Source organism: Myzus persicae, unplaced genomic scaffold, assembly GCF_001856785.1.
Source record: "Myzus persicae strain clone G006 unplaced genomic scaffold, MPER_G0061.0, whole genome shotgun sequence".
Taxonomy (NCBI): Eukaryota; Metazoa; Arthropoda; class Insecta; order Hemiptera; family Aphididae; genus Myzus; species Myzus persicae.
In genome coordinates, this window is record NW_019103889.1 from 722,803 (window position 1) to 746,812 (window position 24,010).

Sequence of the window (24,010 nt, forward strand, 5' to 3'; positions counted from 1 at the left end):
TCTTGTCCCTCATACCTTGCGACCATATCTACGGCGGGGGTATGCGTCTGGCAGCAGCTCAGTCTTCCGCCACCCTGCAGATGTATATTATGTAAATATAGAAAAGGTGAATATTATACTGTTGTTGACCGGACATTCGGTTTCTCGGTCAATTTTTATGTTTTTCAAAAATATATTCTCACGCGATGTTTGTCTTGCAATATTTTCGCGAGAAAATTTGAAAAGGCTCAACGCTATCAAGATAAATTTAGTTTCCTTTTTCGCAATTATTGAATACCTACGTAGGTGTAATTGTGGACGTGTTATAATAGTGCTCGAAACGATATAAATAAAAAAAAAAAACGGACCGAGAAATCGTTTTATCCTTCGTTACCCTCCCCAACCCCCAACCCCCAAAACCATCGGTGAGGGTCCGAAAAGTCGGCAGTAGGGCGTGTGCGTGTGCGTGACATCCTCTGCGCGGTGTGCGTATTGTGGGGTGCGCGTGCGAACGAATAAATACGTCGTTGGTTCAGATAAACGGCATGTGCCTGTCGCCGACTCTGGTCGCCAAAGCGTCGTCGTCTTCGAGCCATTTCTCGTTCGGACCGGCGGCGCACGGCGGAAGCGGCGGGCTAGGCGGCAGCGGAGGAGGAATCGGCGGCAGTGGAGGAATCGGCGGCGTTGGCATCGGCGGCGGCGGCGGCGGCGTTGGAGCAGGAGGAGTCGTAGGCGGCGGAGGCTTTTACGGCGGCGGCGGCGGCGTTAGATGCGGCGTCGGCCGGACCACGGAGCCGGTCAGGCGGTCCCGGTCGCAAGGCGGCCAACGCAACAAACTGCAGAAGTGCCTGAGCACGGTGTCCTACTCGGACGACGGTCTGGCCGTGGCCAACACCCGGACCACTCTGTACACGGCTGTCGACCGGCACAACCTACTCGCCACCAGACAGTATTGCAGTTTTGGTAGTACAAATCGCCTCTAATAATAATAATAATAATAATAATAATTGGTAATGATATAATATGTTGAAAGTATAGGTAACCCAAAAATATAATCATAATATAAGTCCAACCAGAACTCTCTCTCTCACTCTCCTCCCCACACCCTCTCTCTCTCTCTCTCTCTCAATCGATCTCTCACACCATCACCATCTTATTGTCCCTTGCAACTATGTCTATTTATGTATGACTATCTGAGTGTATCTTTACTAATTAATGTATATTTTGTGTATTACAATAAACAAAATGGTGTAATACGCCACGGTTGCGTTTGCCTGTCCACCAGCCTGTCAGTCTGTAGAACAGTGAAACTGTATAGATATTATACGGATATTATATTCGTTTATTATTTCCCCGCAGGGCTATAAATTTAACGCACTAAAAAACTGTTCGATATTCGCATGCGATGTTGCGCATTTAAAATTGTCAAAATATGTTTTGAAACCCCGAAATGTGTGGAAACTTTCTGTAAGTTAATAAAAATGAAAAAGTATTACAAAAATAATTTGCCAAAGTGGTGACAAGTTCGTTGTTATTAAAATTCAAATACCGAAACGTTGCAATCAACGTTATGGTTGGATGAATAAATGCAGAAAATATTCAATAATAATATGATAAAAATAAAACTTTAATAAAACCTAACCAGTATTGGAAAATAAATTTTTACCGAACCTTACCTTACCGAATTTATTCTATGAAGTAAAAAGAAATTTAAAAAGATTCGAATGCATTCAATTCATATCCCTATGACCCTATTAACGGCAAAGGTACGAACAACTTATCTTAAACTCTCTTGGTGGCCTCGATTTGGGCGTTTGAATATCTATATTATTGTTACATTATCTTTTTTTTACCTCACTGCATCTGTATGTATTGTTTCGACTTGTCATATTTAAATTCTATTAATTTTGTTCATCCCATTCGATAGTGTCATCCCTAGGGGGAAAGCACAAGGTTTTTCATTTTTGTTATGTTCTCTCTATTCTCGTTTCGTTTCAACCACTTTTCTACTTTTCGTTATACATTTATATTAAAACGCCATTCGTTCATATACCATTGATGTTATATACATCATAACATTAATACCAAACAATCTCGTAATTCACGATAATAATATTATCTCAGCAATCCAAGTATAGTTAATTACGTTAAAATCTCCGTGTAATAATATCACAGCACTGTTTCGTTTGACCGTCTGCCCGTCCGTTTGTTGTCCGTCTCTATAGAACTACACGCAATCCAATATTCATTATCGATAAAGTTTATTGTACATTAGGTTTAGGTTTACCGTATATGCGTAATGTACAGTATAGATTAAAATATAATATGTACTATACATTCTGTATACATGACGTCATTAAAGTCCTAACCTGTGACACTATGTTCACCAAATTATTCGGTTTGCCGAAGACCGGCGATTTGAGTGTTGAGTACATTTTTTCCCAGTATACTTATGTGTTTATATATTATTATTATATACTTAAATCTATATTATTACATTTTTTTTTTTTACCCCGCTGTGTATTGTTCCCACTTTTTTTATTATTAATAATTATTATACGTTTCTGTTATAATTATTATTATTGTTTTTCCCGTTCGACATCTAATTATTCCCATATACACGTTGTTTGATTCTTGTGTTTGGTTGTGTTTTTTTTTCGTTTTGTTTCTATCCACCTTTCTACACTATAATACTAGTCGTTTATATTACCTATATATTTATATACATGTTGTCATTTTTTTTTTTTTATCTTAGACGTTTATTACATCCGAATTCACACCATAAAATCATCAGCATAAACATTATTACTCTATCTCTTGATATACATATTATAATATATTTATGCCGTGCATAAAATATTATTATTATACACAGCAATACACCGAAACCAACCTCCCCCATCTCTCCACTGAACGTCATCCAATATACATGTTTGCGTTTAAGTACCCCGTATTATATATGTATATATAAATTAAATACATACACTATGTATCTCATCCAAGCCCGGGACGTCGTCGTTTTTCACTCTCGTTCGCTCGCAAATTATTACGCCCATCCATTATTACAGTTTAAAGCGATGACGTCGAAACGATATCATTATATTATTATATAAATATACATAATACATATATATACATACATATATATCATACACACGACGCGCGCCAAGTACAGTCTCCGTTCAAATGCTACCTATAAAATAAAAAAAAATTATACGTTTATAACGCGTACTATTACTATTATTATAATATACTTTCGAATGCCATCCACGCGTATTTCACGCGATAACGACTGTTGTACACAACGTTATTGCCGCTTAGTATCGTTGTACCTGTATTATTCTAATGGGTGTCTGAGTGTTTCATGCGCCGTTTTCGTTTATTTCGTAAGGCCGCGGCGCTTTTCGCGTGAACGGTTTTCGTTGGATTCCAATACCCGACCGACAAAACGATACGAAATATATTATACAAATGACGATGATAAGAACGAAAAAAAAAAAGCACGAAAATCCGATTATAGTTTTTATTGATAGGGCTTATACGTGACGTGGCGTTCGCCATCGCCGCGCCGTGTCCACGGAAATTGATTTCAAACGATGAAAAACGCCGCCGTTTGTTGAGTTAGCAGTGAACGTTATTTTTAATATATTTTATTATCATTACAAGGAAAGCCGCGCTCCGCGATGTTTATAATATATTTATGCGCATCTATTTTATTATTTTATTTTTTTTTATCTCGAACTACAAGCCACGAGCCTTTTAGGACTTAGCATTAAAATTATGCAGATCGTTAATGATAATAACCGCGTTAAAATTATCTTAACTGCCGGACATAATACCAACGCGGTTTTCTTTAATTGTAATTATAATATGTATTTTCGTCTAAAACTTCATTTTAAAGTTGGTTATCGTAATTTCGAACGCGAGTCTCGCAATGTTAAGCGTAGGTATTTAAACTATATAAAAAATAATATCTGTGTGTGTATATATAATATGTATTTAAATATATACGGGAGTATTACGTCCTCTGAAATAGTTATAGTGGTAAGACAGTTAAACCCTATATATATGTCCCTCCCTGGTGTGTGTGTGTATACGCCCTTGGACCGTGTTAAAATTATATTTAGGTGTGTGGTGATACTATACAGAGTGATTTTTTTAATCATGTTTGCCCTATTTTTATGTTTGAATAATGCATTTATTCAAATTCTGATTTTTAGAATTTTTAGATACACTTGAAGACCATATTTTCGAATTGTCGTAATTTTTTGTACCACTTAAGGATAATTTTGTGTCGGTACAAACTTCGGTTTTTTAAATAGGACCCCCCCCTTTTATTTGTAATTATTAAGCAGATATTCTTTGAAAATTCCGATGTACATAAATCAAAATTCGATCGAGTAGTTTTTGTGTTATATGACTTTGTGTACTAAAGATAATATGACGTATAATATGATAATGTATTAAGTAGATGGGAGGCTTGCACGATTTGAAAAAGTTAGTAATAAGTAATAACAATTGATTTATCAATATAAATAATTTTAAAAAATGATCCAAGTATAATAAATATATTTTAATAATTCAGAAACTACTCATTGAAATTTTGATTAAGACACATAAACATTTTCGAGAAAATCATCAGCTTAAAAATTTTAAGTAAAAAATTGGGTTCTCAGATGAAAAATAGAAATTTATACCGCCACAAAACACCGCTTAAGTAGGACTTAAGTATCAGGCATTTTCAAATATGGTCCTAACGTAAATTTAAAAATTCTTAAAATCAGAATTCGAATCAAAGAACTATTAATGGAAAAAATGGAGGTGACCATGTTTAAAAAATCACCCTATACATATATATATATATATATATATACTAAACTCCTGGTTCACCGAAATTCCACCGAACGTTTTGAACGCACAATTTCCAAAGATCAGAACTCCTTTGACATTTTTATTTAACCGTGCGCTGCAGATGTTGCTGAGGGGACTTTAATCGCTGTTCTATACTTTCAGATATTATACGCATACAAGACTTAAACGTTCTATAAATTTATGCATTTTTATCCACCGATGGCGAACAGCTGTTATACTTAACTTCACATCCCATTCCTCACTGCCCGCCTACAAAAAAAGAAAAACGAGAAATTAAGAACACGTCAGAGAGCGAGCGAGTTTGCATCTTATAAAATGTCGTTTAAAACGTTCGGTCAGTTTTTGTATTGCACTTTTATAATATTATATGGGTCATTAATAACGACAGTTGATTTCGATATATTTTCAACGCGGCGTTCTGACACAGCTGGTGTACCCTAGCTGTATGCATTTACTTTTAATAGGATTGCACAATAATTTTACATACAGCGCGCGTACAGTTGGTTTATTTTCCCATATAACATGGCGATCGGTTTTAAATCCGACCTTCGCCGTCTCTGTGAACAAATCAAATTTATTCCGGATAAAAGCGTACGGTTCTTCGACACGACGAGATGCTTCCTCGAAACTCCAGATAGTGAGATGCCTATACAGACTGTCGCAGTATAGGTGTTCACTTTTTAACTAAACCCATCACTCGCGTTTCTCGAAAATCTGCCTACAATGTTATGACGTGCCGTGCCGTTTTTTTTGCGGTTGCGCCGAGTCGTTACATTATTGTTTTATTATTATTATTTAAAATAGACGTTTAACGAACGTTTTAAAAGGGGAAAAAAAAATTGAAAAAAACTACCGTTGCGAGCTCGTGACGGTAATACGCTCCATTTTATACACGCTGCAGCGTTTATTACGAGTTTATTATACATTATGCTACACCTAATATCGTTATGACACGGCTACGGTGTACCTACGCGCGTAATTCGAATCGTATTGATTTTTTTTCTCTTCCACATACGATATCGTTATATTCGGATGCGGTTATTGCGTTAGGTACGTCGCCGCCGTAATATTACCATATATATATAATATTATATACGCTTCGGGATAACGATAAAGTACGAACACACACGCTGCTGTACGGTCTCCGATTATATAACAATAATAATAATATAATATTTTTTTGCACCCTCGACGATGACTATAATAATAATAATATGCCAATAATGTGCTCGCCAGCTCCGACACAGACGCAGACAAGTCGTTTCGATATCGCCCGAACGAATAATATGAATGATAAAATAATATTTAATTTTTTGCGCACAGTAATATTTTAATAGCCACCTCACAAAAAATATACGCTCCTATGGTATGCGAACGGATCGTGCCATAATATCATTATCTTTCATATATTAAATTATTTTGCACTCTGGTGCGACCGGTGGTCACTGTCCACTGTATAATAATAATATATATTATTTATATATCAGCTAACGATTGCCCTTCGAAATCACTGCATTTAATGACCCATTCGTGTGTGCATAGGCGTCCAACAACAACAACTGTTGTCCCATTTAAATTAATTTATATATATATATATATAACACGGTGTATATGTCTAATGCGTTGGTATTATATTATTAATATCTTTGGGGCTCGGGACGATTTGACGGTGGCCAATGCATATCGTTGCACGGTTGCACATTCAGCATATTATATTGTATACAGCGTGATTTCTCAAACGCGATCACTCCACTCCTTTTTTTTCATTTAATACCTGATGAACTTATTGAAATTTTTAAATATACGTAAATACATTGTAATATTTTTAAATTCTTGAGATTTTTTATGCTAATTAAGGAGTGCCCTATGGTGATACGAACCCTGCGTATATGGATATAAATATTTATATTATGGTTTATTGCTTTTCGTAACCAAATTTCGATTTGAAACTGAGAAAAAATATATCTCCATATAGAATCGCGCGCGATAAAAATCATTTTTATAGGAAGGAAGAAACACTGTTTTTTATCGCAGACTGTACCAAATCGCAAGGTGGTGAATACGATCATTATCTATTCATTGTTACCCATTTAATGTTTGCATACAGTCATTCTGCAAATGAAGCAATACGCATTTTAACACATAAACAATTATTGTAAAAAGCAAATCGATAATGATTCCATTCTGAGAATGCACAAATACATTTATTCTAACGAACCAACAAGTCGGTGGCATGTCTATTGACGCTTTTACTTGTAAAAATCTTGCACATTTTATTAAGGTTATTTTTTATTGTCCATATAGAAGTCCCGAGCCCCACACGGGTAGGTAACATTAACCCAGTGGCGTACTCTCGTCATCGAGTATATTATATTATACCTATATGCCTACACACTGGGTTATTGGGTATATCATTATTAATTTATAGCATGATTTTATCGATACCATATAAAATTATATAGTTTATAGAAGTCATGAAACGCAACCGTCATAATACCTCTATATATTGTAACGACCGTTTATTATTTTTGTTTTTTTTTTCCATTATTATTATAAATCAATCACTTTAAAACATGATAACATACTGCTCCATGTTAATATAAATCATTATTTACAATAAAATTCTTCCATATTATTTTTATTATACATTATACCGTAGTGTCATTTGACTCATGCCTATAACATATTATTATATACATCATATAATATACCATTGTACATGTCGTAGAGTTTTATTTTACCCCCATCCGCATGGCCAAATAAAATATGTGATCACAATATTCAACACACTCCCCCCCCCTCTCCACACCAAACACGTGAAATTCGACTGAAAATGAATAATTTCAAACAAACGCGACGTAGGCCTATTCCGCACCCAAAATGTATAGAATACACCCTCTATGGCTGTTATGATATAATGATGATAATAATAATATATTATAATAAGCGTATGTCGTACCGTCATCGTATTTGAAAAAAAAAAAATAAAAAAAATAAAAAAATATCATCATATATACGAGCGGCGATGTGTGACTACCAAAACTAGTGTGTGACGTATATTCTTTGTCATGTGACTATATGTACATGTTTTATATATATATATGTGTGTGTATATATGTATGTATATTTAAAATATATATATTATTTTAATATATAATATTATAAATATAGATGTATGTATGTACGTATATACATATATTATATTGAACCATCTATCGCCTCTTCCACATTGTGTTATATTGTTATATTACAACTGTCTGCTTTGACTTGTGTCTGGCCACACCCGTGTGACCCACCGCTCTCTATCACTCTATAAAATATATTATTACATGTACGTGGTACATAACTCTTTCTCTATCCCCTTTGATCTTTCAGCCTCTCTTTCCTTCTCTATATATATATATATATTATCTCTCTCTCTCTCTCTCTCTCTCTTAATATTAGATTAATGTGTTTTTGTCTTGTTTTTTTTTTTTTTTTTTTTTNTTTTTTTTTTTTTTTTTATTATTCGTATTTCTTATACCTATTCTTCTTGGTTTTTTGAGCCTTTACCAAAACACAAATTTGATGTGTCTCTCTCTATTATATGTGTGACTCTATTGGCAGTGCTCTTCGAACCGGTCCCGACGACTCGCGCGTTGTATACCTATACTTACCTAGATTATACACATTCTGCATAATATACGTACCTAACTCACCTAGACTTATAACTACGCGAAATTATAGTTACATTACTGTTATAATAATATTATTATTATAACGCTACTGCCCGCGTGTGTGCTGTGTTACGCGTTTTTTTTTACAACACACACACTGATATTTGCTATTTATTATTACTATATACATACAATTTATGTAATATGCGTATATATATATAATAATAACTATATCAAACAAAAACGATTACAATATTATCGTTATTATATCAAATTGTTATTTAGTATACACCACCCGCGTGTAAGCAATATTATCAATGTATGATGTATACATGTCAATAATATACTCAATTGCGTAAGAAAAAATTGTAAATACGTACCTATTTAAAAACCGTCGCAAACGCTGTAAATAAAAATGTAAACCATTCGGTAACGGAAAGTTGTAAATACCACATATCGCTTGGCATGCGCACTTTTGCACGTTTTTTACCTATTGCTTTTACCTGTCTTATACTGTTCTATCTATGTACATGATATTATATTATATCGATTGTATATCGTAATAACAACCTGTATATTATAATATACTGTATATACACTATATACATATATATAATATATATATATATATATAATATATATATATATACATACGTATCTATTATTACGTCTAATACGTAGAATTATGCATGAGTACGCTTTTTGTGATGCACGTATATAAAATTAAATGTAATAATTTTTATATTGTTCTAACAGTCGATTTTTCTTCTAACTGACATTATTATAATATATTATTATCTATTATAATTATGGTTAACACATCTAAAAAAAAAAAAAAATACATATAATGTTAATAATACAAACCGCTTTTATAATTTAACCACATAATCTTATTATATACTACTGCACACGTATTTTATACGATTGACTTACGCATGTCGTTTTTTTCCCGTCTAGACAAGTTGGACAGCTCGTTCTCCAGATCGCGGAGTTCTAGCATGTCGAGCTTAGACAACATCACCACGGAGTCGATACAGTGTTTGACGTTCGGCGATTCGTACACGAAGAAATCCGGTACCTACCTAATGAGTTTTTCGAGTACCTTCTCATAATATCCTTAACCGTACCGCGCTTGCCATTGCGCGGTTTCCTCGTCATCCTGCCGTTCCCGTCCAAAGCTTTCCTCCGTTAATTCATATATTTATATATATATTATTACATTGCTAACTCTATGTATAATTTTCGCATTTTTCTTTACACTCTCGTTTCAGATCCGTCTAACTTCCCGACCCTCTGGATAGGCACCAGCGTGGGATCGGTGCTCACCATAATGATCAATCTACCACCCTCCGGAGAGCCCAGGACCACGCAGCCCGTAACCGTCGCCCCTTGTGGTGAGTTTTTTTCCCCCTCTCTCACCACCAGGCTAAGAGTACGGATTCACTTTGAAAATATCAACGATTTTCGTCAACGGACGAAAATCGTATTTTCATATCTTTTTTTTGTTTAGCTTTTGGTCTGTGTACTATTCATTTCCGGCAACGTCATCCGTATGTAGGTCATTAGATTCGTCCCGGATAATTTTCTGATTAAATTAAAACGGAAAAAACGACAAATATAATAATATGCGCTCCGTAATCTGATTACATCGTTCGTCGTATACGTATAATTGTCGAGCGACTTTTAATGCTCCGAATGACGCGAATAATGTTCTGGTGCTTTTTTTTTTCTTCTGCGCTGTTTTTGTGATCGTATTTACAAGCAGCACTAGAGACTTTAAATACCATTTATTGCATATAATATACAAATAGGACGTACCGCTGGAAAATATAAATGTATACATAATATATACTAAACATAATACAGCCGTGTATTATTATATTTATATATTATGTTAATCCGTCCAGACAAACGCACAATTTAAATCTCGATTTTTATTTCGCTCGTTCCAAATGTATTATAATATTTTGCAATCTGTTTCAATAGGTTTTGCATATTTTAAAAACGTTTAATTGGTAATTTCAACTCGCTGTTTTTATATTCACAGATAACTGAGACGTATCGCATACAAATATACAATGGATTAAAGATATTATAATTTATCATGTTTAACATTCCATTTCTTTACGTCTTACTTTATTTTTGAGTAAAAAAAAAAAAAATAATAAAAATAAAAACCTAAGACTTATTTCAAATACCTAAAACGTTATTTACAAAATTAATTACTCTAAAAACTTTCTTTTTGAAATTACTTTTTAGGTTCACTGAACCAAATGAATACTTGTATAGAATTTTAAATTCTTTGAACCTTTTAAAAACAAAAAAGCTTCATCAACTCGATCACAAAACTAACGTAGTAAAGTCTCTAATTCTACAATTATGTAGGCATTTTAATAATTACTGTATTATTGCTTTTAACTTGTGCATATAAATAATAAATCTAATGTATTATATTTTTATAGGACATTTTTTGATTTTCTTAATGCGTACTTAATTAAAAATCGTAAATTAAGAATATAAAATGAAAACGGTTATTGAGTACATTCGTTATACTCGCACGACGCACAATATTTAATTAAACGATAAACACTAAGCTTGCAGATTTTATCGAACAATATGAATATAAAACACATAATGCAAAAGTGTAATAATAACATCGAAAAGCGTACGCACTTAAAACGGCGTAAATAAAAATAACAACACAATTTAAAAATAAAAACTGCGTCGGGCGGTAATTTTTCATTTAGACCGTTGAAAAGTTCAGCAAATATATTCACACTAAAGCGCGATCGCGGAGCTGCGACGATCGAACTATAAAAACACGTGACACAATCAGGACGAAAATTATTTTCAAATGATAGCTGATTAATCTAAAAATTTGTATATCATACGTTTTAAATCATTTAATATGATGTGATATTTATGCGAGTGGAATAGATGATGATTGTTTGTATAAATATTGTGGCCTGATCGGGTGCTTAAGTTCGAAGATTAATCGTGTCGGCAAACAGACCATATACGACTATTTGTAATCGTCCTTACATCAGTCAATCTGTTGTATCGCTATAGGGTCTTCCGCAGACGCCACGCTGAAAGAGTACTTTACACATAAACTTAAAATCCTTTCATACAGCCGCGCAATAGATACATTCATTATTCATAAGACTATATACACGGCCAAAGTCATTTATTGCCAAAAGTGTTATACAATAAAACGATAATTTATTAATATTATGTTATAGTGTGATATAGGTAATACTGCTGAAATTGCAATGTATAAAATATTTTAGCGTTCGCTTTGACATAATATATATTTTGAGAAAAACTAGCGTTTTCTCTGGGCCGCGTTCCCAGCATATTCAATGTGCTACACTCTTTTCCTCAGTATATTGTATATTATAATATGTATTAAAATGTAAATTGTAGTGACGTTTTTACAATTTTTCATAATTTTGCAGTAAAATTATACTTCGTTTTCGGTATGATTGATTTTAAAAACACTGCTACAATAAATGTAATGGGTATTTGCGTGACTAACAGTGTGAAAACATTTTTTTTTTCTAATCACGAAAATCTACTTAAGGAAATGAGTGTGTACCACTCAGATGTAAACGGATCGCACTACATGTACACATTTCGACCGCTTATGCGTACTCGGTTTGTATAGATACGGCGCCGTTCGTCTCGAATACACAAACCACTATACGAATTTACGGCAGACATTTCGTTTTACGTTCCGATTTACATAAACCTATATCGATATCCAAGGTGCAATAATATACATATACGCTTTGGTCCGTTCCTAACCCAACCGTACTCGTAGTCATCCATGTATAACCCTGTACCACACTTTAGGTTATTACCCCGTTGAACCACTTTTATCCGTACGGGGTGTACGGATATACGTATAAATTGTTTTGATAAAGAAAACCGTTGCGACGTTTCTATAAAGAATAGTATTTTAATCTTTCTGTTTTTTTTGTTTTTTATTGTGATCTTTCGCGCAGGTACGATATTCAGACTGAAGGGCGGAGTGCTTACCATGTCGTTCCTGGACTGCAACGGCGCATTAATACCCTACGCGTACGAAGCGTGGAGAGACGAGGGCCGAGACAAACAAAGTAAACGCCGTTCATCATATATTAATATTGTATTTTACCAAATGGTCGCTCGTCGCCCGAGATCGTGGCGCGCGGTTTTATTAACATTAAATCATCGCCCGACCTAACCCAACGGAACCCGACCTGACCCGACCCGACCTATGTGCTCGTATATAGATCGTTTCGGGGTTTTTTTTTTTCATAAATTTTTGCGGTCCGACTTAACCGACGATAATTTATTATATACCTAAGCGATTACAATAATAACCCGGTCGTGTTGCAGAAACGCCGACCAAAAACTCGAGCGGGCTGAACCGCATGTCGCCGGCGCTGACGGGGAGCTCGGAGAGCGTGTCCAGCAACCCCGGTGGAGGCGGCGGCGGCGTCGGCGGTTCGGGCGTCGCGCAGCTCCAGCAACAGTCGCAGGTGTCGTGCGACCGACAGTTCGTGACCATCGTCAGCGAGAAACAGGTCAGGGTGGTGGCCCTTCCGTCGCAGAACTGCGTCTCCAAACATGTGATACCCGACGCCGACTTCATGGTCAAATCCGAAGTCATATCCATGAAAGGTAATCCCGCCGACAGGTATCCGTCTACGGTAGGGTGGGGGAGGTAGGTTCCTTCCAAACAAAAAAAAAACAGTCCGACAGAGAGACGAACAGCTGCAGCGTAATGATCGTTGTCGATTTGAAACGTGAACGGGAGACGTTATGCATTCATCACCTCGGCTCTGGGGTAAATTTACATTTTTTTTAGTTCGGTCATATTTCTACGTAAGTACGTGATTTCGCGTATACGTATCGATCTCGTTGCTGTGCGTACACAAATAGCTGGCGATGCGATTCGATGGCTCTTCTATTTTTTTTGTTTTCCCACGTCAAACTATATATATAATATAAATATAGGCACCTATATATTATTATATTGGCAACATATTATTATTGCCATACCGTATATCCGGTGGGAGGGTTAACTCCCCGAAAGTGTGGAATTCAATTTCAAGTTTTCAATATTAAAGTTTATACGCAATAGCGCGCGGTTTTTATTCTACAAATCCTCCCCGAAAGTCCTTTTTTCTCTTTTCTAGACACGGTTTTGTGTTGCTGGTATCTATAAATATCTGACAGCTATAGTATACTTGGGGAAAAAAAATACTTGAATACGTATAAATATATTATATGACGATAAATTGATCTTCTGGTTGAACATTCTTCCATACGACCTGCTGCAGCTGCAGTCGCATACACGTCATCAGCTATCGTGGATTGCAGATTTCAACTCTCTTATCACGTCTCAAACTGTAAAAATAGCTAAATCTCGACCTAATCTAATATTATGCGTACCTATATGCTTGCACGCTTCCTGACTCGATAAATTTATTGCCGTTTTGCAGATAGCGTATGCCTGGCGTGTTACATATCCAACGGCCACATAAACATCTACAGCCTGCCGAGTCTCAAGGTGCTGGTGGACGTAGACTTCCTGGCGCTCTCCGATCTGAGGTAGGTACCTGCTGACAGCCACGACGTTATCGTTGCGCGCTCATTTTATTTTTCCTTTCCCTTTCTGTTTCTATTTTTGTGTTTGCGATAGGCACGTTTCTTGGAGAGACGCGAGTCTCCCGCGTAGTACTAGACGTACATTAAATAATAAACCGTATATTAAAAAACGCGTAGGTACTCATATCATATAATAATACATCGTCGTCGGGCCCGGCTTGAGGGGTACTATATGTACGCGGTACGAGGGTGACATTTTTTGTTTGGACTTATAAATATATTTCATCACGAACGTGATGGTGTCTGTCGGGTGGGGTAAAATCAAATGGCGTTTTATATCGCAGAGCCAGGCCCGATCGTGGTGTACGATATACGATTATAATATTACATACATATTTCGCAGTGTAGGTACCTTTAATATATATACGTATGTGTAAGGCAGATGTGTTTCTCGGCGCTCTGCGAATTTTCGACGTTGGTTGTACATTTTAAACGCGATAATGTTATTATATGTGTATACACGCGGTCGTATGTCATTTTTCTCGAAATTAATAAAATGCCATCCCGTTGAAAAATCGGTTTCGGAAACAGATTAAGCGTAGTTTCAATTTCCTGCTTTTTACTCGGCCAAGGAGAGAAAAAATCGATGCTTAAGAAATTACTACAGCCCGGGTAGTATATATATATTTATTTATTTTTCGTTTGGTGCTGAAATGGCATTACGCCAAGTCGACCGCGTCGAAATGACCTTGTTCGTTTCACTCTCTGCGAATATCATTACTTAGTATTTTTAAGGTAAAGATATCGTATAGATAAGAGTATTATACGTGTACTATTATATGATATCGTCCGTGGTTATAAAATGTGAAGTGTTTTTTTTAAATTTTTATTCGATTTTCTCATCCTCGTATATACCGTAGTTTTATATTTCTCCCAAATTAGTTACCATTTTTAGAACGACTTCGATGTTAAATATTTCAAGTTTACCAACATACTATATTGTGGTTGAAGACAAACGGCATAAATGTAATATTGTATATTATTTAAATGTGTCAATTAACGTGTCAATTCAAATACGTTTTATACGTACCAAAAACGGATTGCAGGGTATCTACTAATTTTTATTTTTTCTCGTGAATCCTATTGGACATGTTGTTATTATTATTATTATTACGTGCATAAATATCATGTAATAATAATAATATTATTGTATAAAATCGTGTACAGTACTTTTATGATATTATCATAACAACATCAAACACAATAAATTATGTGAGTGTGATAGTTATTTTTTGATAAATTTTAGTACTTATTGAATATAATATAATTATTATGGTCAGCTTTTCTTTGAGACGGTCATATTGTGTGAAATTTACCATGACCGTCTGTGAACTGTAGAATTATTTTTAAAAAAAAATACTTAACCATTTGGTTATTTTTCGCCTCGGACAATGTGTTTATTAGTGTTTATTATCTCTATGGTTTGTATTGTGGCCAGTTTTCAGACCCAGAAACAGGGCATAGTTGACCCAATGTTATCCATATGGGGCCAACAGATGTTTGTCAATGAAGACACTGACCAGTAAGTCGTGAACACTAGGAACGCCATACAACATCACACACCACACACACACACACACACACACACACACACACACACACACACACACACACTCATACAGACAGAACACACATTATACATGTCAGTGTATATAATATAGAGACACGAGCTGTTAGACGGACAATATTATAAGACTAACTAGTAAATGTGCATAAATTAAATGTAATTTGATAAGTTCTTAAACATTTTTTGATTTACCACGAATAACAATAACCATTTTACCCGATCGACTTTTTTAACACTAGACAAAGTCAAATCGAATTCTAACGCGACAAAAATATCAATTTAATTATGTTTGTAAAATCGATTTATCTATAATATAAATACAACTAGGGCGTACATACATAAATATTGTTAGCATCCCCTTCAACGCCTCTTTTATTTTACATCACACAACTTTAATATTTCAATTGTTCCGTTCCAGTGACCCGATGGTTTTGATTTTATCAATAGTGTTATTGCATTCTCGACGACGAGTATAGGTACCTATATAGTATACATGTACGTGTATGTATATTGTATATACTTCAATGCCTATTTACTTGTGTCTTGTATACAACACTTTTAAAATAAAATTTATTATTTTCACTGAATTCGATTTTAAAACAGAATACTTTTGCAAGCGTTATACATTTATAATATCGTCTGGAATTTGTAGCCCGTAAATTCTACGTCAATGTTACACATTGATTTTTATTTTTATTTTTTTTCTTAACTATACTCGACGATTTCATTTCTTAATACAGTTGCTACACCTTCTAGATTATTCATACGTCAATAGGTATTATATTTACAATACCCATGAATTTCGTTTGTCTTGCGAGTTTAATTCGAACTTTGAACCTGAATATACATTTCACTGCGTAGAAACCTTATTCGGTGAATAAAGTTACGATGCTTATCATTTAATGACGACTAGCGTATATATTATCCAAAAAGTTTTCATACCACGCGTAATATACCCATACCCATACCCCGAACCGTATTATTACAAACATCAAAGTTTTGAAATAATATTAAAATGTTCACAGTTCACTATATATATATAAATGTATGAAAAAAGAAAATGATTTCATGTCCGTGTCATTAATGTAATAAACCACTGCAATCTAATATAATTTGAGGGAGGTATTTTCTTGACAGCACATACGAGATATACAAGTTACATAAAAATGAACCGATTTATATATACTATATACAAATATATATATTATATACTGTACAGTGTAATCTTGGGAGACATCTTGATATTACAACCTTTTTGTTGACCAAGCCATCACGGACACTCGTACCGCGCGTGATACATCGCCACAATAACGTACAAACATTATATAATATACAACCTATAACTACAGTATACACCCCCAAGTATACGTCTAACGGCTCGGACCTGACACAAATGTACAGTAACACACTTGCACTTAGATCTTTTCTGGTTTTGATTTACCTTCAGATTTACCCTTGACCTACCTACCTAGCTATACCATCTCCTTTGGCATGGATACCTAACCCAATAACTCCGTCCCATCCAACGGCTCGCGCCCAAGTGAACGTATACCTTATATTATATTATAAATAAAATGCAGCTGCATTATGTAACGCTCGGCTTTTTTGACGACCCTTCACCCCCACCCGTGTACGGCTTTTCCCGTCGTTTTCGTGCATCTGTTCTCGTGTTGTTGATTGAATCCCAGTCCATTTGTATTATACATATACGCTATTTTTGTTTTATATTTTTGAACCGAAATCAAATTATCGTCAGAAGCTTTATAATGCTTCCAGTGCGTTTCAAAAGTCCGAGCGACAACCTTGGACTATATGGATTTTCCGAGATATTCGGAAATCCCGGAAGTTTACTATATATTTGAGAACGCCGGTTCCGGAAATTTCTCGTACATATATATTAAATATTTGACAATGTCCGTTACGGATTATCGCCAGACTGCTGAAACGTACGAATAAATTACAAAAAGAATTTAAAAAGAATCATTATTGATTAATATCATTATTATTACTACTATTATTCTGATCGTGCAGCACGTTAACCCAATGCTTTGATATAACAATTATTTTTTATTTCCATTTTTTATTTTGTTTGCATGAACTTCTCTAACGTGTTTATCTATTACAGAAATATACATATTATATATATATATATATTACCTAGCACTCGACTGTAAATATTGCAACAAGCTATCTGATTTGGTTTTTACTAGGAAACTATATCGCGGCCAAAGTCTAAACGAAACTAGGCTATCATATTATATACAACACCAATCACTCACCCTAACATAAGTCTATAATCTTCTTAGCTATATCTGACATCCTATGTTATATACTTTCAATTCCCGTTAACCTTCAAACTATTATCGTGCACGTCTTCGAAATCCAGAAACTCGTATACAGATCGATATTCAGTCGTTCAACGCGGCAACATTGAAACAATAGTTAACGTGTCTAACCACACGACAATTATATTATAGCTATACATTTCTTACGAGTTTTTGGATACATTGCGAAGACCCTCTATCATTTGCACACCAAACCTATATTTTAGAAAAGCACAATATATATATATGTACAAATACAACGGAACAGGATCAAGGCGCTCCTATTAGTTCTCGCCAAATAGTAAAAAGACTTAACACATATAATAATAATTGTATATATTATATTATATCATATTTGACAAGCTAGACGCATATAAATATCATATTTGTGTACAGTTAAACAAATCAATCGTGTGTGTTCTACTACACAGTATTAGTCATTGTGTCGAGTGTAATTTTGTACAAAGGCCACAACGAAAAATTAGGGTTTTCGTTATTTTTCACCAGATATACTATTATAGTCTATAGCGTCTGTAGAGTTTTTTTTAAATATTTTTTTTTATTTGTTATTCTAATATTAATATTATTTTTTATTATTATTATTATTATTGTTATTATTATTATTATTATTGGACACTGGCAAATGTATAGAGTGTGAATATGTCCCGAGTTAATTTTTTTTATTTAATAATTTTGTTTTGTTATTGTTATTATTATTATTATTATTATTGTTATTTATTATTATTATTTAACATCTTTTATTTATTTTTTCAACTATGTCTTTACGTCATATACGGTCGTTAACGTTTATGTTTGTGTGTGTATTTCTATAGAATCGCCAAGACGTTTTGCTTCAGTAATCGGGGACATGGACTGTTTTTGAACACGCCGTCAGAGGTGCAGAGATTTTCTGTTTCCACCGAATTCTGGTGAGTCGTATTTATTGTGACGGCGTTTTTCCCTTGACATAACACAATATTTAACGGATGTTTTAGCCAAAGTCTACCGGAAATGATGGGTGAACTATTCCAACCACACGAAATGCCCGAACCGCCTAAGCAAAGTTTCTTTATAGGACTGTTTGGAGGTGGCTCTAGATCCATCGACCGTGAAGAACTGTGTATGTAACATTTCCATTAATTAAATACATTTAGAATTACGACACCCACCCCTAAACTTTTACTTTTTAACTCCATTCCCACCAACATACTACCACAAGTCAAATTCTAACGACATATTTTATTATATTAACATATTATATTTTATATTAATGTTACATAATATGTATACTATGTCCTCGTGCCTCGTGGACAATTTTAAATTCCATACTTTAAAAATTGAGTGCACTTTATTGCTCCGAATGATGATGTTGAATTAACGTCGGATATTTTATTTCAATTTTCATAAATCATTTTTATTCTTCTTACCTACTGTGATTAATTATTTTCGTGTGCATGATAGCTTATATACTTATATAGCCTACATACTGATTTGATGGAATTACTTCGTAGATCATTCAACTTCTACATATTTTATATCTACCATATATATAACAAAAAAACCCTTTTCAGTACGGTTCTTAAATTTAATCTCGACCAAACACATATAATTATACATTTCCATCCAATATTCCGATAGTAACTCGGTGGCTTATAAGATTGTTCCGAGTGCGTGAGTCTTGCAGTTAATCTAAAATCGGTGGTTTATTCGCCCCTACGATTTGGATGTTATTTGTTGTGATTTAGATCGGACGTTGTTAAATACATGTAAGTTGTATATATATAACATAACATAGAAACACATAGATTTTTACGAAGGCTATTGTTGTATAATACCTACCTACTGCAAAATCTGTCCCCTCGAAATCCGTGTGTTATAAAAACTTAGCCTGCTGCAACAATACCGATGGCTGAATAATATTGCACGAATCTGTAAGTCGCAATAATATATATATATATATATATATTATGTGAAATTACTCTGATTCGTATCAACTGTGCATGTTGCTTGTAAAATCCCGTATACTTTTTTTCCTTCGATCCATTTATTCTTTCGAGCAATTACTTTTAGAAATTTCTCCGCAGCGGTGGTTTTATTTCCTATTTGCTCTCTTGTCTTCATCAATCACTGTTATACCGTCAGTAACATCATGCACTGTGGTTTCTTTATTTCAGTTTTCTGGGTTAAAACGGAAGGTTCGAATTTATGGACTAAACAATATCGATCAACGTGTGTTTTTTTTTTTATATTCCTTCTCGTCACGATTTTGCGCTGAGAAAACGATCTCTCTCCCTTGTGTTTACTGTATATATATATAGTACATATGCCTATAGACAGATGTCCGGTCTCTCTGAGTAATTTTCCGATGGTCGGTGATTTGACATTTTTGTTGATAATCCAATAGACAATCGACCTAGACACCTATAGTAAACGTTCAAAGTAATTGAACCCGAATCGATTGGAAAATAAATTACATTGATGAAATATATTTTAACAAAAAAAAAAGAGACGCAGTATTATACGTTTAGGTGTATCATTTATCAGATAAAATCGTAAATTTAAAAAAAAAATAACTGTTCTCGGAGCGTTTTAAAAACCGTTTCCCTTTTTCATTATCATCTATCACTATCTATATATTTTATAACATACAATTTATGTATATGACCATAGCGAAATATATTTTCGAAGGGTAGAAGCCAAAATATGACTATCTATTAAACATTTGATACTCCAAAGATGGTTTCGTTTATCCGCTTATATAAATATGTGTGTGTAATAAAGTTTATCGATTGAAAACCATTGTCCTTTAAAAAACATTGCCCCTACCAAACTTAGCTTTTTTATGATTATTATTCATTTGGGTTTTTCGATGTGTGTTTTTGGACAGTCGGTGAGTCTACGAGCGGTAAAGCACCGAAGCTAGTGGCCAAACTCGTACCAGGTCCGTCAGCCCAACTGGACGCGCTGGGAAACCGGGCGAGTACGGCAGCCAGTGAGATATCGAGAGCCCATCTATTGGCCGTGGAACGTGGCGAGAAGCTCAGCAACCTGGAGGACCGCACCGCCAGAATGATGAACGAAGCCGAACAGTTTTCCTCCAACGCCCGAGAGCTGATGATGAAGAACAGGGACAAACGATGGTATCAACTGTAGACCCGCCGATTTCATTTTGTTTCTCTCTCTCTCTCTCTCTTCCTCAGTATATATTCTCCCTCGCCCTTTCTCTATCTCTCTTTTGTTCTCTCTATATATCTCTATCTCACACAAATATACACAAATGTATTAAAAAAAGTCACCCCCACACAAAAAAATCATACTTAAGGATCTTCCAAATAAATTTTCTCTGTTAACAGATTTCGCTTTAAAAATATAAAAATAAAAATAATTTCGCTGAATATTAATATAATCTTGTTGCCATCTAAGTAAACGTAATATTAGGTATTAATTTAATATTAACATGGTTAAACATAGTCTAATATATTACCTATATATAGGTGTGTACATATATATATATTATATAATACAATAAAATTCATCGATTAAATATTATTTGCGATTTTAGTCGACCGCGAGAAAATAATACCATTAAGTCTATACGGAGACATAATATACCATCCCATAAATATTATAATAATAATATTACGTCGAGGAACACAACTAGCGTCGTACGTAACCTGTTTATTCGTTTAATGCGTTTAATTTCAACCGGAGTATTATACCACTCGTCGATAATATGTGTATATGTATGTATGTATGAGTGTGAGTACATATACATTATATAAATTGTGTAATTATTATTTTAAGGATAATAATAAATACTCATTAGTCATTTGATTGCATATTTATATTGTATTATTCTTAATATAAGATTAAATCAACATAAAAAAACGGGCTGTGGTTGTAGTAATATAAGTAAGGTGTATTTAAGTCATAAAAATATTAAATTGATTAATTAAATATATTTAGAGAGATAATAATTTTGCGGTTCTTACCATATGTGCTTATAAGTTTATAACGATCGTGAGTAAGGAAAATCAAAACTAAACAAAAAAAATCTCAATAAGTATTTAGATGTCAATGCCCGTCAGACGTGTTTTTAAGAGCATATTAATACCTATGCTATAGGTTACACGAAAATCGTACAATAAATTACCATCCTGCGTGTGTGTGGCAGACCGTTTGTGATTATTATGAAGCGATTTGTGCCTTAAAACTAAGATACTATATAGTATATATGTATATAGTCTACGGTGTAATAAACTTTTTCTAGGGGACTATTAATATTATATTGTAGTGTAAATTGTTGTATTAATATTTTCTTTGATATATTTATAATCGAACGGGATTTATATAGGTGCGTTATAGATAAATGTAATAATTGATCTAATGCTAATATGGAAATCAATCATGTTGTGTTTTCACAATATTACAGCCCTTCGACATTCGAACACGTTATTATAGAATATTAAATATTATTCGTATATCATATAGAGCGTGAGAAAAAAGAAAACCTCCCCCAGCCTGAGTAAGTGCTGCTTTACTTCAACGAAAGTCTCTACCTTAAAAATCGTTTTCCCATATTATAAAGTCTAGTCAAATAACATAAACGCCACGTAACTGTATCGAGAACGAGTGCATATAATATTATATACGACCAAATCATACAGAATTCGTTTGGGGATCAATACGTTTTAGCTTATATATACATATTATATATTTATATCTATTTATTATTATAATAATTATAATTATTACACTTGTAGTTGTTATATTTTTTCCAAAATATTTTCTCATTTCGTACTTGTTTTTCTATAGACTATAAAATAAAATTATATTATGATATAAGTAAAATAATATTAGTTTTAATTTAAGAATATATATTGATAACTACACTTATGTGACTTTAATTTTACATTTCCCTGTAATGATGATTATATTTATGTGTACGGTATGTGCATCAAATATGGCTCTTGAAGGTTCTCGTCTCGGGTCTGTCGTGGTTTTCACTCGACTTTCGTCATCATGCACTACAAGAATGAAAAATATTTGCCGGCGGCGAATTGCGTGTTATTTTGTTTTCACCAAATAAAATATTGTTGTACGTATCATATATTTTTTTTCATATGTATGGCCAGAAATTTTAAATCAACCCGTCTTAACCGTTACGTAATAACAACGTATACCTATCGTATTATATTTACTCCCACGCGGCACATTATACACGATTAAAAAAACATTTTTTCCGACATAATGCAATTTCCATGCCCGTGCACAATAAAACACACGCGCACATTATAGCCGAACAATTTTCCGCCATAATAGAACCGCCTGTCAATGTTTTAATTTCTTGTGCGTAAGTAATTTTTCCGACGAGTAATTTTTCACGATTCGCTCGCGCGACCCTTTCCTACTCTCCGGCTCGACGACGCCACCATCGGTGCCGGCATCTGCAGCTATGCCGGGATAGGAAAATCGTTATTGATAGAAATTTGGCCCCGCAGGACCCGAACGAGATGCAACAGACAAGCCATAAATTACCTACCGGAAAAAAAATAATAATAATAAGAATGTGATATGAAAAAAAATTATATATATATATAAACAAAATCCACTGGTTAAAAATTATTCTGTTGACACTTATTGTTTTTGTTTTGTTTTTTTATATACCATTTTAAAATATATATGTGCATGCATATATATATATATATATTTATATACTTAAGATCGATTATTAGACATAATATATGTATTTACATAACAATATATATATATATATGTGTGTGTGTGTGTGTGTCTACGTGTATGTATAAATTACGTTTAAGGTATTAACCAGATTTTTTTTCTCGATTTACATAGATTTTAACGTTGTACGCCAAAAGGCAGATGCGTACATTTTTATCATTTTGCACCACGCCTGAAAAAATAAAACATATACCGTCGTCTTATGTTTGCAT

The 24,010-nt window shown here is 34.0% G+C and overlaps 1 protein-coding gene across 4 annotated transcripts in view; it reads left to right on the forward strand.

Annotated features, from left to right (window-relative positions):
- The window catches only part of LOC111035929 (syntaxin-binding protein 5), a 138,567-nt gene extending 114,958 nt beyond the window's left edge, over window positions 1-23,609 (forward strand). For 2 of the 4 annotated variants that reach the window (XM_022317760.1, XM_022317763.1), the window contains exons 14-22: window positions 9,465-9,581; window positions 9,779-9,901; window positions 12,515-12,628; window positions 12,891-13,175; window positions 14,000-14,108; window positions 15,604-15,687; window positions 18,890-18,985; window positions 19,052-19,176; window positions 20,944-23,609. In XM_022317760.1, the coding sequence (XP_022173452.1) occupies window positions 9,465-9,581; window positions 9,779-9,901; window positions 12,515-12,628; window positions 12,891-13,175; window positions 14,000-14,108; window positions 15,604-15,687; window positions 18,890-18,985; window positions 19,052-19,176; window positions 20,944-21,209 (1,319 nt within the window). In that variant the 3' untranslated portion in view covers window positions 21,210-23,609. Of the gene's footprint in view, window positions 1-515; window positions 943-9,464; window positions 9,582-9,778; window positions 9,902-12,514; window positions 12,629-12,890; window positions 13,176-13,999; window positions 14,109-15,603; window positions 15,688-18,889; window positions 18,986-19,051; window positions 19,177-20,943 lie in introns of all 4 variants that reach the window. The other 2 variants (XM_022317762.1, XM_022317761.1) reach the window with 2 other exon arrangements.
- The last annotated feature ends 401 nt before the right edge of the window (window positions 23,610-24,010 follow it).